This window comes from Embiotoca jacksoni, unplaced genomic scaffold, assembly GCF_022577435.1.
Source record: "Embiotoca jacksoni isolate LCO1_2020_lvr unplaced genomic scaffold, fEmbJac1.0.p SCAF_24, whole genome shotgun sequence".
Lineage (NCBI taxonomy): Eukaryota > Metazoa > Chordata > Actinopteri > Embiotocidae > Embiotoca > Embiotoca jacksoni.
In genome coordinates this window covers 406,284-421,141 of record NW_027185375.1, presented here as the reverse complement: position 1 = coordinate 421,141, position 14,858 = coordinate 406,284, and the positions used below count along the sequence as shown (strand labels likewise).

The 14,858-nt window shown below is 39.0% G+C and overlaps 3 protein-coding genes across 8 annotated transcripts in view; all 3 read right to left on the bottom strand.

Moving 5' to 3' along the window:
* LOC138203885 (C-type mannose receptor 2-like) overlaps positions 1 to 14,703 on the bottom strand; it is a 45,747-nt gene extending 31,044 nt beyond the window's left edge. The window contains exons 1-2 of the mRNA XM_069158894.1: positions 14,633 to 14,703; positions 14,075 to 14,452 (exon numbers count right to left, since the gene is read on the bottom strand). Of these exons, the coding sequence (XP_069014995.1) occupies positions 14,075 to 14,452; positions 14,633 to 14,678 (424 nt within the window). The 5' untranslated portion in view covers positions 14,679 to 14,703. The remainder of the gene's footprint in view (positions 1 to 14,074; positions 14,453 to 14,632) is intronic.
* LOC138203906 (lithostathine-1-beta-like) lies at positions 3 to 3,760 on the bottom strand. 3 transcript variants are annotated; one of them, XM_069158926.1, is made up of 5 exons: positions 3,510 to 3,759; positions 2,234 to 2,608; positions 1,699 to 2,039; positions 958 to 1,246; positions 3 to 864 (listed from the first exon to the last, which is right to left on the bottom strand). In XM_069158926.1, the coding sequence occupies exons 3-5, from the start codon at positions 1,880 to 1,882 to the stop codon at positions 861 to 863; spliced, it is 477 nt and encodes a 158-aa protein (XP_069015027.1). In that variant the 5' UTR covers positions 1,883 to 2,039; positions 2,234 to 2,608; positions 3,510 to 3,759; the 3' UTR covers positions 3 to 860. The 3 variants fall into 3 exon arrangements, with proteins under 3 accessions (XP_069015027.1, XP_069015025.1, XP_069015026.1); XM_069158924.1 differs by having other exon boundaries at positions 3 to 1,246; positions 3,510 to 3,760; XM_069158925.1 differs by having other exon boundaries at positions 3 to 1,246; positions 1,699 to 2,608; positions 3,510 to 3,760.
* Positions 5,916 to 9,569, bottom strand: LOC138203907 (lithostathine-1-beta-like). Of its 4 annotated transcripts, XM_069158930.1 has the most exons (5): positions 9,318 to 9,568; positions 8,053 to 8,427; positions 7,518 to 7,858; positions 6,777 to 7,065; positions 5,916 to 6,683 (listed from the first exon to the last, which is right to left on the bottom strand). In XM_069158930.1, the coding sequence occupies exons 3-5, from the start codon at positions 7,699 to 7,701 to the stop codon at positions 6,680 to 6,682; spliced, it is 477 nt and encodes a 158-aa protein (XP_069015031.1). In that variant the 5' UTR covers positions 7,702 to 7,858; positions 8,053 to 8,427; positions 9,318 to 9,568; the 3' UTR covers positions 5,916 to 6,679. The 4 variants fall into 4 exon arrangements, with proteins under 4 accessions (XP_069015031.1, XP_069015028.1, XP_069015029.1 ...); XM_069158927.1 differs by having other exon boundaries at positions 5,916 to 7,065; positions 9,318 to 9,569; XM_069158928.1 differs by having other exon boundaries at positions 5,916 to 7,065; positions 7,518 to 8,427; positions 9,318 to 9,569.
* Positions 14,704 to 14,858: the final 155 nt, after the last annotated feature.

Genomic DNA, 14,858 nt, shown 5'->3' with positions numbered 1-14,858 from the left:
ATTTATGATAGTGGTCACTTTAACAAAGGTTTTTCCTTTAATTATAACAGTAAATGCATCAATTATAAGAAAAAAGGGAAATGTATATTTTTGGGTAATTTTTATTTCTATACGTTGAGTAATTAAGTACATCTTCTGAACAATTGTGTTTGTGTTTTCAATCTCGGATAAAATGCAAAAGTAAATGAGCATCAGAAGCCACTCCGTACTTCTACAGTAAATTCAACAACACAGTTCAATTATCCATTTCAACAAAACTCCCTAAACCGTAATTATAATATAAACTTGAGTATACAAAATAAAACCATCACCAGAAAAATCTAGTCTATTGGTGTACCTTTACCGAATGTGACAGATAAATACACGTAACATGAGATAAAAAAAATTTAAAAAAAAAATCTCCTTAAAGAAAGAAAGAAAGAGAAAACTCACACTTAAATGTAAAATGTACAAATGATGATTGATATTCTCAATTCCCCTCAACGTGTAATCTACAGTTCGCGTTTGGTCTTTTCCAGTGGGGAGTTCTACATTTCCACAAATACCTTTCCAAAAAAAAAAGAAAAAAAGTCTAAACTTCTTTAAAAGTAACACAACCAAAAACAAAGTGTGTACATGAAGACAAAGTGTGTCAGCAGTGAGTAGAAGGGCGGCACGGTGGTGTAGTGGTTAGCACTGTCGCCTCACAGCAAAAAGGTTCTGGGTTCGAATCCGGTCCTGGGCCTTTCTGTGAGGAGTTTGCATGTTCTCCCTGTGCTTGCGTGGGTTCTCTCCGGGTTCTCCGGCTTCCTCCCATCATCCAAAAACATGCACCTCAGGACAGGTCATCATTGTAAATGAGAATTGGTTCTCAATTGATATTACCTGGTTAAATAAAGGTCAAATAAATAAATAAAAGGGTTTTAATTCTTAGAGCAGATGAAATTAAACGTTTGATTATCCATTTGTTTGACCCACTTATGTTGTCCTCCGCTCTTCATGGCTCCAGACATGTCGCATTCATCGGTTTTCTCTGAGTCCCAGTTTTTGTAGCCGACCACCTCGTTGCTGACCCAGAACCAGAAATCCAGCGTGCAGGTGTAGCGCAGTCCCAGCCAGACGAAAGGAGTCGAGGCGTTCTTGGCTTTCTCCTGGACCCATCTCTGCTCGTCCAGGTTAGTGATGGTGACCAGGTCGATGTAGTTCTTTCTGCAGTAATACAAGGCGTCCTCCCAGGTCTTATTTTCTTTGATCAGAATCACCTTATCTGTCATTGAGAGGAATGTACACACCAGCTCTGTTCAGGTTATTGTTGAGAACTCTGGGCTTCAATTTTAAATAGATTTTTGAATACCAAACAAATGTCATCAAATTTTCTCTGTGCAAGTTTGAATTAAAACTCTATGACTCTCTCCCCCCATTCCTCACCGCGGCATTAACAAGATAATATATTTAATAGAGATTAAGATGACATAACATTTTTTTTAAAAAAATCATTGATTTGGTAGCTCATGTATTTGTAGCTCTGAAGTGAAAATGCACAGAATATTTTGAATAAATATGCTCACCAATGAAAGAACTGTATCATAAATACATTCATAAAAACACGAGTATTCTGAAATGGTAAATTGATTTCGATCATTTCAGACTGTTTCCAAGCTGAAGCTAAAATTACAGATGTTGCGTTCTCTTCATGGATCTTTAAAAAATAAAACTCACCGTCATGACAGAAGAAGGTTTTTTCGGCAGTGCAGTCGCAATTCTTCCAGAAGTGATTATTATCATTGAACTTGATCATGGCACATTCTCCATCGTTGTCGTTAAAGCTCTCATCCCAGTCTCTGAAAGAGAAACCGCTCCCATCGGACCACTTCCAAGTGTCTCTGAACAGGCCGAACCACATGAAAGTTCCTCCTTTAGCCGCCTTTGTTTGTAGTTCTGCTTCCTGTAGCTGGTTTACTCCACTGACCAGGTCTGTGTGCTTCTCTCTGCAGTATCTCTGAGTTTAAACCAGGTCATGTAGTCTTCAATCAAATGAAACGTTGTGTTTGAACTACTTTCTGTGAAATGAACAAATTAACTTTCATCAACTATGAAATGGATTACCAAGACATTTTGTGCAGACATATGAGTCCAATAGTACCAGCACAAATTTTTATTTTCTTAGTCTAAAGAGATATTCTAGTCAATGTCATCTAAACAGTTTTACATGATATATTTCTGAACTTAAATAATGGTGATATTACATTCTTACCATCGTAGCAGAGGAAATTACTCTTTATCTGACAATACACATCTGTCCAGTTGAGGTATGTTTGAATAGCTCCACAGTTCTCGTTTTGATCGTGATCATTCGGTTCTCCTGTGTCCCAATTTGTCTCAGTTTCATTGAACTCCACCCCAGGCGGAGACCAGTACCACGTCCTGTTGGCATCTGTTTGGTTTTTCAGCCCGATCCAGGCTCCATTTTCATGTGCAGATTCACGGAGTCTGTCCATGTCTGTCATGTTAGTCACTGTGGCCAGGTCAGTGTGATTATCTCTGCAGTACAGCTGTGCTTCAGACCAGTTCATTTCCTGGTCAATGTAGTGATACTCGTAGAGTTTACCTGTGATGAAGCAACACTTACCTAAAAACAGAGAAAATACTTCAGTATTCAAGTCATCTCTCCAGCAGATTAAGTTGTAGTCATTTCCTTAAAAATGGCAACTATTATGGCTGAACAACTCTGGTTAGAATGAGAATCACACATTTTTGTTTTTGCTTAGAATTGAGATCACGATTCTCTCACTACCCCCCCCCCCCCCTCCAATATAATCGTTTATTGGTTTTATCTATCTGATCCAGAGGACAACAAAAAATGGTGCCCGAGGAAACCTTGTAAATTTCAGATCAATCGTCTCATTGAGATGCTACCGCTGAGTCTAATAAAACACTGATGACTCGAAATTTTCAAAATCTACAGACTTTAAATGAAGCTGACAGAGAAGATTATTTAGACGCGGTCAGATCATTACAATGTCTGGTAGCTTTCCTTCAGCTTCTCTTGCGGTGCTGCGAGATGAAATCTAATTCTCAGTGGGCGGGCAGAACTCGGCAAGTTCCCCGTCACGGGACCAACATATCAACTCTGGACAACAGAGAGGCAACGCTCCGTTTGTAACACAATGAATCACTGAGCATAAAAACAATCAGCATTAGTCTCTTGTCGTCTCTTTGAACCAGTATTTTTCTGGTTCAGTGGTTATCGCGATTCTTTTGATTAGATTAGATTAGATTTAGACTTTATTAATCTCACAGTGGGGAAATTCAGTCGTCGCAGCAGCATAGAAAAACAAAAGGTGCACACAATATGAAACAATTTACAAATACGTAGAAGATATAAGAAATAAGATAGATACAAAAATAATTATTTTAGAAAAAAAAGAAATTAGAGCATCAATAAATACACACACACACACACACACACACACACACACACACACACACACACAGACTACATATACACAAAAACAAATAAAATAGCCTGCCTCAGATCCGCCGCTCGCCTGCCTGAGAACATGCACTGCAGCTCTACGGCTGGACCCGACCTATCCTCTGTTCCCCGGGAGTACACGGATCTGGGGGAGACTTTTAGTAAGGAACAAGCCCTCTCCCTACCACCTCATCGGCCGTACGACTGCGCCATCGAGTTGCTCTCTGGCGCATCGTTTCCCACCAGCCGCCTCTACAATCTGTCCCGACCCGAACGAGAGGCAATGGAGCGATATTTTACAGACTCTCTCGCAGCAGGAATTATCCGCCCCTCATCCTCCCCACTGGGAGCGTTGTTTTTTTTTGTAACAAAGAAAGACAAGGCCCTTCGTCCCTGCATTGATTACCGTGGTCTCAACCAGATTACCACCAAGAATAAATACCCTCTACCACTGCTAGACTCCGTCTTTGAGTCTCTCGCTGGGGCCACCATGTTCACAAAGTTGGACCTCCGTAACGCCTACCACCTGGTCCGAATCCGAGAGGGAGATGAGTGGAAGACTGCGTTTAACACCCCCCATCATTTTTGATGTCATCCACCCTGTTCAACCAGCAGCGTCTCCCCACTTTGAGTCTCTATTTTTTACTTTTATTTTCTGCCCTTTATAGTCCGAGAGTAAAGTGAGGCTGAACGAAATCATCCGAAGGAATTCACAACATACGGCTCTAGTGCTTGTGTAAGTATCATCAGTTCAGAACACGACAGGTTGACGACAGTGTCACATTAATTGTGATCCACAATTACTGCAATTCACCAAAAGTTTACCAAAATATACTGCAAATTGGATAAATAATGCGCGTGGCTTATCGTAATTGTGTGGACAAGTGTGGACTTGAAAGGAGGAAGCAGGGTTTCTCTAACATAGTGCGGCCAGTGTTGTTGGTGTTTTTAGGTATTTTAAACATGGCTCATTTTGCATTGCAGGAAATAAAACAAACAGCATCCGCGTTGACTCCCTTCCTCCTACGTTTGTCCGTCTCAGAATTGAGTTTATTTTACTTTGACCCATCTATATAGCATTTAAACAGTTTACTAACATTAATTGAATGGTTTTATATCACACCGTAAACTTAAAAATAAGTAGATATAAGTGTTTATCAATGCATTTGATCCTGTGAGCACATATAAGTGACTGCTGATATGCAAACATATAACTCTACAGTGTTTTACTGTGTGATAATTCATTATAAGTGTTAAGAAATATTGCACTTCGAACTTAAATGTCCCTATATATTTTTACAACCACATTTTTATGAATTAAATGTTTATATAAAGGGCATGTAAATGCTCAAAATGGGGTGTTAAAAGTATTTCACAAAATGTTAAAAGCTTTAAAAAATAAAAAGTTTATATAATAAAAGGTAAATGACATCTTTTTTTTTTTTGGACTGTAGTCTGCAGCACCCAAAGGAGTATTAGTGAGATCTGGTGATGATGTTTATTTAAATTATGTAAAGTCTAGTTTGCAGTTGGTTATAGTTCATCTTACAGGTGTTGGATGGGTTTAAGCTCAGCGCTCCGTGCAGGTCAGTCAAGTTCTTAACCAACTGATGTGGAAAAACCACAAATCTTTTTGGGTCTCACTTTGTGCCTTAGGTTAAAGGGACTTCTACAAACTTTTTCCACACAGATAGAGGCACACTACTATCACTTGTGTCCTTGTATGTGGAAGCATTAAGGTTTCCACTTCCCACTTTAGTGGAACTAATGCTCATCTATGTCATGAAACGATTTCTAATTAAAAGAAACATTAATTTTGGACCATGTAGGGCGAATATATCATTTTGCATTTGGGCTACAGTCTTTAGGTAACTCTTGTGCTTTTCAATGTAGTTATAATATTGGTCAAATATGTTTGCAGGCTTCTATCAATATTAGGAGTTCGGTGTCCACAGAGATGCAAAATTATACAAAGAGCCACCAGACTATGGCTCCTTTCATGATTCATGTTTCAGAGAGAAGAACCAGACGGACGAGATTAGCAGGAACTCATTTGACTTTAGAAGCAGCACTTGTTCTACTATGGCCATGTCATATTTTGTTTACGTAAACAAATCTTTCCAGGAGCCTTCCTGTGCCACACAGCGACTGCCCCAGCGCTCTGTACATGGCCTGGCAGGACACTCTGACCTGTGGCCTCCACTGTCCCGCAGTGCTGATACGAGGGAACCAGCAGAACGTCCTCACTTTCTACTGCCAGTAAAAGCTGTCTTAAGAGGGACGGACGTGTTTCCCCCATGTAGTGTTGGCAGGACTGTGCTGCTATCTGATTAGATATTAATAAGCCCTGCAAAGTGCATGTCTCATTTATGATAGTGGTCACTTTAACAAAGGTTTTTCCTTTAATTATAACAGTAAATGCATCAATTACAAGAAAAAAGGGAAATGTATATTTTTGGGTAATTTTTATTTCTATACGTTGAGTAATTAAGTACATCTTCTGAACAATTGTGTTTGTGTTTTCAATCTCGGATAAAATGCAAAAGTAAATGAGCATCAGAAGCCACTCCGTACTTCTACAGTAAATTCAACAACACAGTTCAATTATCCATTTCAACAAAACTCCCTAAACCGTAATTATAATATAAACTTGAGTATACAAAATAAAACCATCACCAGAAAAATCTAGTCTATTGGTGTACCTTTACCGAATGTGACAGATAAATACACGTAACATGAGATAAAAAATTTTTTTAAAAAAAATCTCCTTAAAGAAAGAAAGAAAGAGAAAACTCACACTTAAATGTAAAATGTACAAATGATGATTGATATTCTCAATTCCCCTCAACGTGTAATCTACAGTTCGCGTTTGGTCTTTTCCAGTGGGGAGTTCTACATTTCCACAAATACCTTTCCAAAAAAAAAAGAAAAAAAGTCTAAACTTCTTTAAAAGTAACACAACCAAAAACAAAGTGTGTACATGAAGACAAAGTGTGTCAGCAGTGAGTAGAAGGGCGGCACGGTGGTGTAGTGGTTAGCACTGTCGCCTCACAGCAAAAAGGTTCTGGGTTCGAATCCGGTCCTGGGCCTTTCTGTGAGGAGTTTGCATGTTCTCCCTGTGCTTGCGTGGGTTCTCTCCGGGTTCTCCGGCTTCCTCCCATCATCCAAAAACATGCACCTCAGGACAGGTCATCATTGTAAATGAGAATTGGTTCTCAATTGATATTACCTGGTTAAATAAAGGTCAAATAAATAAATAAAAGGGTTTTAATTCTTAGAGCAGATGAAATTAAACGTTTGATTATCCATTTGTTTGACCCACTTATGTTGTCCTCCGCTCTTCATGGCTCCAGACATGTCGCATTCATCGGTTTTCTCTGAGTCCCAGTTTTTGTAGCCGACCATCTCGTTGCTGACCCAGAACCAGAAATCCAGCGTGCAGGTGTAGCGCAGTCCCAGCCAGACGAAAGGAGTCGAGGCGTTCTTGGCTTTCTCCTGGACCCATCTCTGCTCGTCCAGGTTAGTGATGGTGACCAGGTCGATGTAGTTCTTTCTGCAGTAATACAAGGCGTCCTCCCAGGTCTTATTTTCTTTGATCAGAATCACCTTATCTGTCATTGAGAGGAATGTACACACCAGCTCTGTTCAGGTTATTGTTGAGAACTCTGGGCTTCAATTTTAAATGGATTTTTGAATACCAAACAAATGTCATCAAATTTTCTCTGTGCAAGTTTGAATTAAAACTCTATGACTCTCTCCCCCCATTCCTCACCGCGGCATTAACAAGATAATATATTTAATAGAGATTAAGATGACATAACATTTTTTTTTTAAAAATCATTGATTTGGTAGCTCATGTATTTGTAGCTCTGAAGTGAAAATGCACAGAATATTTTGAATAAATATGCTCACCAATGAAAGAACTGTATCATAAATACATTCATAAAAACACGAGTATTCTGAAATGGTAAATTGATTTCGATTATTTCAGACTGTTTCCAAGCTGAAGCTAAAATTACAGATGTTGCGTTCTCTTCATGGATCTTTAAAAAATAAAACTCACCATCATGACAGAAGAAGGTTTTTTCGGCAGTGCAGTCGCAATTCTTCCAGAAGTGATTATTATCATTGAACTTGATCATGGCACATTCTCCATCGTTGTCGTTAAAGCTCTCATCCCAGTCTCTGAAAGAGAAACCGCTCCCATCGGACCACTTCCAAGTGTCTCTGAACAGGCCGAACCACATGAAAGTTCCTCCTTTAGCCGCCTTTGTTTGTAGTTCTGCTTCCTGTAGCTGGTTTACTCCACTGACCAGGTCTGTGTGCTTCTCTCTGCAGTATCTCTGAGTTTAAACCAGGTCATGTAGTCTTCAATCAAATGAAACGTTGTGTTTGAACTACTTTCTGTGAAATGAACAAATTAACTTTCATCAACTATGAAATGGATTACCAAGACATTTTGTGCAGACATATGAGTCCAATAGTACCAGCACAAATTTTTATTTTCTTAGTCTAAAGAGATATTCTAGTCAATGTCATCTAAACAGTTTTACATGATATATTTCTGAACTTAAATAATGGTGATATTACATTCTTACCATCGTAGCAGAGGAAATTACTCTTTATCTGACAATACACATCTGTCCAGTTGAGGTATGTTTGAATAGTTCCACAGTTCTCGTTTTGATCGTGATCATTCGGTTCTCCTGTGTCCCAATTTGTCTCAGTTTCATTGAACTCCACCCCAGGCGGAGACCAGTACCACGTCCTGTTGGCATCTGTTTGGTTTTTCAGCCCGATCCAGGCTCCATTTTCATGTGCAGATTCACGGAGTCTGTCCATGTCTGTCATGTTAGTCACTGTGGCCAGGTCAGTGTGATTATCTCTGCAGTACAGCTGTGCTTCAGACCAGTTCATTTCCTGGTCAATGTAGTGATACTCGTAGAGTTTACCTGTGATGAAGCAACACTTACCTAAAAACAGAGAAAATACTTCAGTATTCAAGTCATCTCTCCAGCAGATTAAGTTGTAGTCATTTCCTTAAAAATGGCAACTATTATGGCTGAACAACTCTGGTTAGAATGAGAATCACACATTTTTGTTTTTGCTTAGAATTGAGATCACGATTCTCTCACTACCACCCCCCCCCCCCTCCAATATAATCGTTTATTGGTTTTATCTATCTGATCCAGAGGACAACAAAAAATGGTGCCCGAGGAAACCTTGTAAATTTCAGATCAATCGTCTCATTGAGATGCTACCGCTGAGTCTAATAAAACACTGATGACTCGAAATTTTCAAAATCTACAGACTTTAAATGAAGCTGACAGAGAAGATTATTTAGACGCGGTCAGATCATTACAATGTCTGGTAGCTTTCCTTCAGCTTCTCTTGCGGTGCTGCGAGATGAAATCTAATTCTCAGTGGGCGGGCAGAACTCGGCAAGTTCCCCGTCACGGGACCAACATATCAACTCTGGACAACAGAGAGGCAACGCTCCGTTTGTAACACAATGAATCACTGAGCATAAAAACAATCAGCATTAGTCTCTTGTCGTCTCTTTGAACCAGTATTTTTCTGGTTCAGTGGTTATCGCGATTCTTTTGATTAGATTAGATTAGATTTAGACTTTATTAATCTCACAGTGGGGAAATTCAGTCGTCGCAGCAGCATAGAAAAACAAAAGGTGCACACAATATGAAACAATTTACAAATACGTAGAAGATATAAGAAATAAGATAGATACAAAAATAATTATTTTAGAAAAAAAAGAAATTAGAGCATCAATAAATACACACACACACACACACACACACACACACACACAGACTACATATACACAAAAACAAATAAAATAGCCTGCCTCAGATCCGCCGCTCGCCTGCCTGAGAACATGCACTGCAGCTCTACGGCTGGACCCGACCTATCCTCTGTTCCCCGGGAGTACACGGATCTGGGGGAGACTTTTAGTAAGGAACAAGCCCTCTCCCTACCACCTCATCGGCCGTACGACTGCGCCATCGAGTTGCTCTCTGGCGCATCGTTTCCCACCAGCCGCCTCTACAATCTGTCCCGACCCGAACGAGAGGCAATGGAGCGATATTTTACAGACTCTCTCGCAGCAGGAATTATCCGCCCCTCATCCTCCCCACTGGGAGCGTTGTTTTTTTTTGTAACAAAGAAAGACAAGGCCCTTCGTCCCTGCATTGATTACCGTGGTCTCAACCAGATTACCACCAAGAATAAATACCCTCTACCACTGCTAGACTCCGTCTTTGAGTCTCTCGCTGGGGCCACCATGTTCACAAAGTTGGACCTCCGTAACGCCTACCACCTGGTCCGAATCCGAGAGGGAGATGAGTGGAAGACTGCGTTTAACACCCCCCATCATTTTTGATGTCATCCACCCTGTTCAACCAGCAGCGTCTCCCCACTTTGAGTCTCTATTTTTTACTTTTATTTTCTGCCCTTTATAGTCCGAGAGTAAAGTGAGGCTGAACGAAATCATCCGAAGGAATTCACAACATACGGCTCTAGTGCTTGTGTAAGTATCATCAGTTCAGAACACGACAGGTTGACGACAGTGTCACATTAATTGTGATCCACAATTACTGCAATTCACCAAAAGTTTACCAAAATATACTGCAAATTGGATAAATAATGCGCGTGGCTTATCGTAATTGTGTGGACAAGTGTGGACTTGAAAGGAGGAAGCAGGGTTTCTCTAACATAGTGCGGCCAGTGTTGTTGGTGTTTTTAGGTATTTTAAACATGGCTCATTTTGCATTGCAGGAAATAAAACAAACAGCATCCGCGTTGACTCCCTTCCTCCTACGTTTGTCCGTCTCAGAATTGAGTTTATTTTACTTTGACCCATCTATATAGCATTTAAACAGTTTACTAACATTAATTGAATGGTTTTATATCACACCGTAAACTTAAAAATAAGTAGATATAAGTGTTTATCAATGCATTTGATCCTGTGAGCACATATAAGTGACTGCTGATATGCAAACATATAACTCTACAGTGTTTTACTGTGTGATAATTCATTATAAGTGTTAAGAAATATTGCACTTCGAACTTAAATGTCCCTATATATTTTTACAACCACATTTTTATGAATTAAATGTTTATATAAAGGGCATGTAAATGCTCAAAATGGGGTGTTAAAAGTATTTCACAAAATGTTAAAAGCTTTAAAAAAAAAAATAATAAAAAAAGTTTATATAATAAAAGGTAAATGCCATCTTTTTTTTTTTTTGTACTATAGTCTGCAGCACCCAAAGGAGTATTAGTGAGATCTGGTGATGATGTTTATTTAAATTATGTAAAGTCTAGTTTGCAGTTGGTTATAGTTCATCTTACAGGTGTTGGATGGGTTTAAGCTCAGCGCTCCGTGCAGGTCAGTCAAGTTCTTAACCAACTGATGTGGAAAAACCACAAATCTTTTTGGGTCTCACTTTGTGCCTTAGGTTAAAGGGACTTCTACAAACTTTTTCCACACAGATAGAGGCACACTACTATCACTTGTGTCCTTGTATGTGGAAGCATTAAGGTTTCCACTTCCCACTTTAGTGGAACTAATGCTCATCTATGTCATGAAACGATTTCTAATTAAAAGAAACATTAATTTTGGACCATGTAGGGCGAATATATCATTTTGCATTTGGGCTACAGTCTTTAGGTAACTCTTGTGCTTTTCAATGTAGTTATAATATTGGTCAAATATGTTTGCAGGCTTCTATCAATATTAGGAGTTCGGTGTCCACAGAGATGCAAAATTATACAAAGAGCCACCAGACTATGGCTCCTTTCATGATTCATGTTTCAGAGAGAAGAACCAGACGGACGAGATTAGCAGGAACTCATTTGACTTTAGAAGCAGCACTTGTTCTACTATGGCCATGTCATATTTTGTTTACGTAAACAAATCTTTCCAGGAGCCTTCCTGTGCCACACAGCGACTGCCCCAGCGCTCTGTACATGGCCTGGCAGGACACTCTGACCTGTGGCCTCCACTGTCCCGCAGTGCTGATACGAGGGAACCAGCAGAACGTCCTCACTTTCTACTGCCAGTAAAAGCTGTCTTAAGAGGGACGGACGTGTTTCCCCCATGTAGTGTTGGCAGGACTGTGCTGCTATCTGATTAGATATTAATAAGCCCTGCAAAGTGCATGTCTCATTTATGATAGTGGTCACTTTAACAAAGGTTTTTCCTTTAATTATAACAGTAAATGCATCAATTATAAGAAAAAAGGGAAATGTATATTTTTGGGTAATTTTTATTTCTATACGTTGAGTAATTAAGTACATCTTCTGAACAATTGTGTTTGTGTTTTCAATCTCGGATAAAATGCAAAAGTAAATGAGCATCAGAAGCCACTCCGTACTTCTACAATAAATTCAACAACACAGTTCAATTATCCATTTCAACAAAACTCCCTAAACCGTAATTATAATATAAACTTGAGTATACAAAATAAAACCATCACCAGAAAAATCTAGTCTATTGGTGTACCTTTACCGAATGTGACAGATAAATACACGTAACATGAGATAAAAAAAAAAAAAAATTAAAAAAATCCCCTTAAAAAAAGAAAGAAAGAGAAAACTCACACTTAAATGTAAAATGTACAAATGATGACTGATATTCTCAATTCCCCTCAACGTGTAATCTACAGTTAGCGTTTGGTCTTTTCCAGTGGGGAGTTCTACATTTCCACAAATACCTTTCCAAAAAAAAAAAAAAAAAAAAAAAAAGTCTAAACTTCTTTAAAAGTAACACAACCAAAAACAAAGTGTGTACATGAAGACAAAGTGTGTCAGCAGTGAGTAGAAGGGTTTTAATTCTTAGAGCAGATGAAATTAAACGTTTGATTATCCATTTGTTTGACCCACTCATGTTGTCCTCCGCTCTTCATGGCTCCAAACATGTCGCATTCATCGGTTTTCTCCGAGTCCCAGTTATCGTAGCCGACCACCTCGTCGCTGACCCAGAACCAGAAATCCAGCGTGCAGGTGTAGCGCAGTCCCAGCCAGACGAAAGGAGTCGAGGCGTTCTTGGCTTTCTCCTGGACCCATCTCTGCTCGTCCAGGTTAGTGATGGTGACCAGGTCACTAGTTCTTTCTGCAGTAATACAAGGCGTCCTCCCAGGTCTTATTTTCTTTGATCAGAATCACCTTATCTGTCATTGAGAGGAATGTACACACCAGCTCTGTTCAGTTTATTGTTGAGAACTCTGGGCTTCAATTTTAAATGGATTTTTGAATACCAAACAAATGTCATCAAATTTTCTCTGTGCAAGTTTGGATTAAAACTCTATGACCCTCAATAAAGATTAAGAGGATAATGACACTATAAAAAAATATTATTGCAGCAACAAAACAGCAAACTAACAATTAAAGAAAAACGTATGTACCTTTACTAATACCAAAAAAAATGCTGTCACTTTGTCGTTCGGTAACAATTAGATATCTTCATATTTTGAAATAATCTCTGGGAAAGTCTGAGTCCAAAACAATATTCTAGACCAATTTTTATTTCCACGCCTACCCTGGGCATTAACAAGATAACATTTGTAATAAATAACGACACTAAAAAACAATTATTGCACAAAAACTAACAATGAACAAAGGAGACGTAGCTTATGTAGGTGTGAAGTAAAAGTTCACAGAATGTAAATGTCTGAAATAAATACACTTACTACTTGAAGAGATGTTGTGTAATCTCCATAGATAAGAAATAAATAAAAACTCACCCTCATAACAGAAGAAGGGTTTTTTCTCAGTACAGTTGCCATTCCTCCATAAACCATCTTCATCCAACATGATCTTGGCACAGTTCCCCGGCTGGTCTTTAAATTCCACATCCCAGTGTCTGAAATAGGAGCCGAACCCGTTTGACCACCTCCAGGTGTCTCTGAACAAAATCTCTCCCAGTCAGCTGGGACTGTCTCATTCCTGAAGAGTTTGGCTGTCTGCCAGACTCCACTGATCAGGTCTGTGTGATTCTTTCTGCAGTACCTCTGAGCTTCAAGCCAAGTCTTCTCTTCATTAATCGGAAAGAATTCTTTTGATGCATTCTTTCCTGTGAAGGAAAAGCACAAACTTACATCACAGTACTCAGCGGGCCTGGTCATGTGTTTGTCACCTAAAGTGTTGCTGAGTATCTGTCATGTCATTAACTGGCAAGTATATTAAGAAATTCACCTTTTTGTCAAGGTTTTAAGTCTCAGAAAATTCAATTTTTTCTAATTTTTTTAAACAGGGTGAAACAATATTGTTAAATATATAATCCTAATTCCACTAGTTTAATCAAGTACTGTTGATTTCTTTTCAAATTGATTTTTAAAAATTGTTTTGTCAGAATTTGTATATTAATACGAACAAGTGGAATTTTATCACCGCAATTAACAGTTAATGTCACTTATTGAAATAAACTGCAGGAATTATAAGCGTTGTTTAAAGGCTGGTTAAATTTGGACTTTCAGGTATATTATCAGCCAAGTGTTTACTTAATTTGACGTGAAAGGCAGACGTATATGTCAAAATGGAAAACAAATGTTGGAAAAAGTGATGTGCTAAATACCCTTAGCATTATTAACCTCATATTCTCACCGTTGTAGCAGACAAACTTCAGTTTGTCACTACAAAGGACATCTTGCCATTTTCTGTTGTGCATTCGCACACAGTTCTCAACACCTCCCCGATCATTCGGCTCTCCTGAACTCCATTTTTCTTTATTTTCTTTGTACTCCACCCAAGGCAGAGACCAGTGCCACGTCCTGTTGGCGTCTGTGTGGTTTTTCAGCCCGATCCAGGCTTCCTCTTTATTCACTGGACGTTTACGGAGGAGTCTCTTCATGTCTCTCATGTTGTTCACTGTGGCCAGGTCAGTGTGCTTCTGTCTGCAGTAGTTCTGGGCATCAGACCACGTCTTGCTCATGTTAATGTAGTGATACGAGTAGACTTGACCTGTGATGAAGCAACACTGACCTAAAAACAGAGATGAAGGAACACTGACTATGATTTAAATTAGGCTTTGAGGGCAGTTATTTACTAAGCAGTGTCCAAGTTTTATAGAAATCTAGATGAAGCCGTAGTGATCATTAAAATAAAATGTATACCAAACATACATAAGTGGCACGTGTGGAGATGGTGAGACGATGCACTTACCCATCAGAGTGATCAGGAACAGACTCCACTTCATCTTTGAAATCATTCAAAAGACACTTAACCTGTTGAACTAAAATAATTAAATAAATATCTAAATACTTAATATCAAGGTTAAAAAAAAAAAAAAAAAAAAAAAGCACCTCCCTCCATTGTAGAGTTCAGTCTTTTTAAAGGAAGAGGAATAGAAGAGGGTAGCAAATACAGTCAAACCAGAATTAACAGTAAG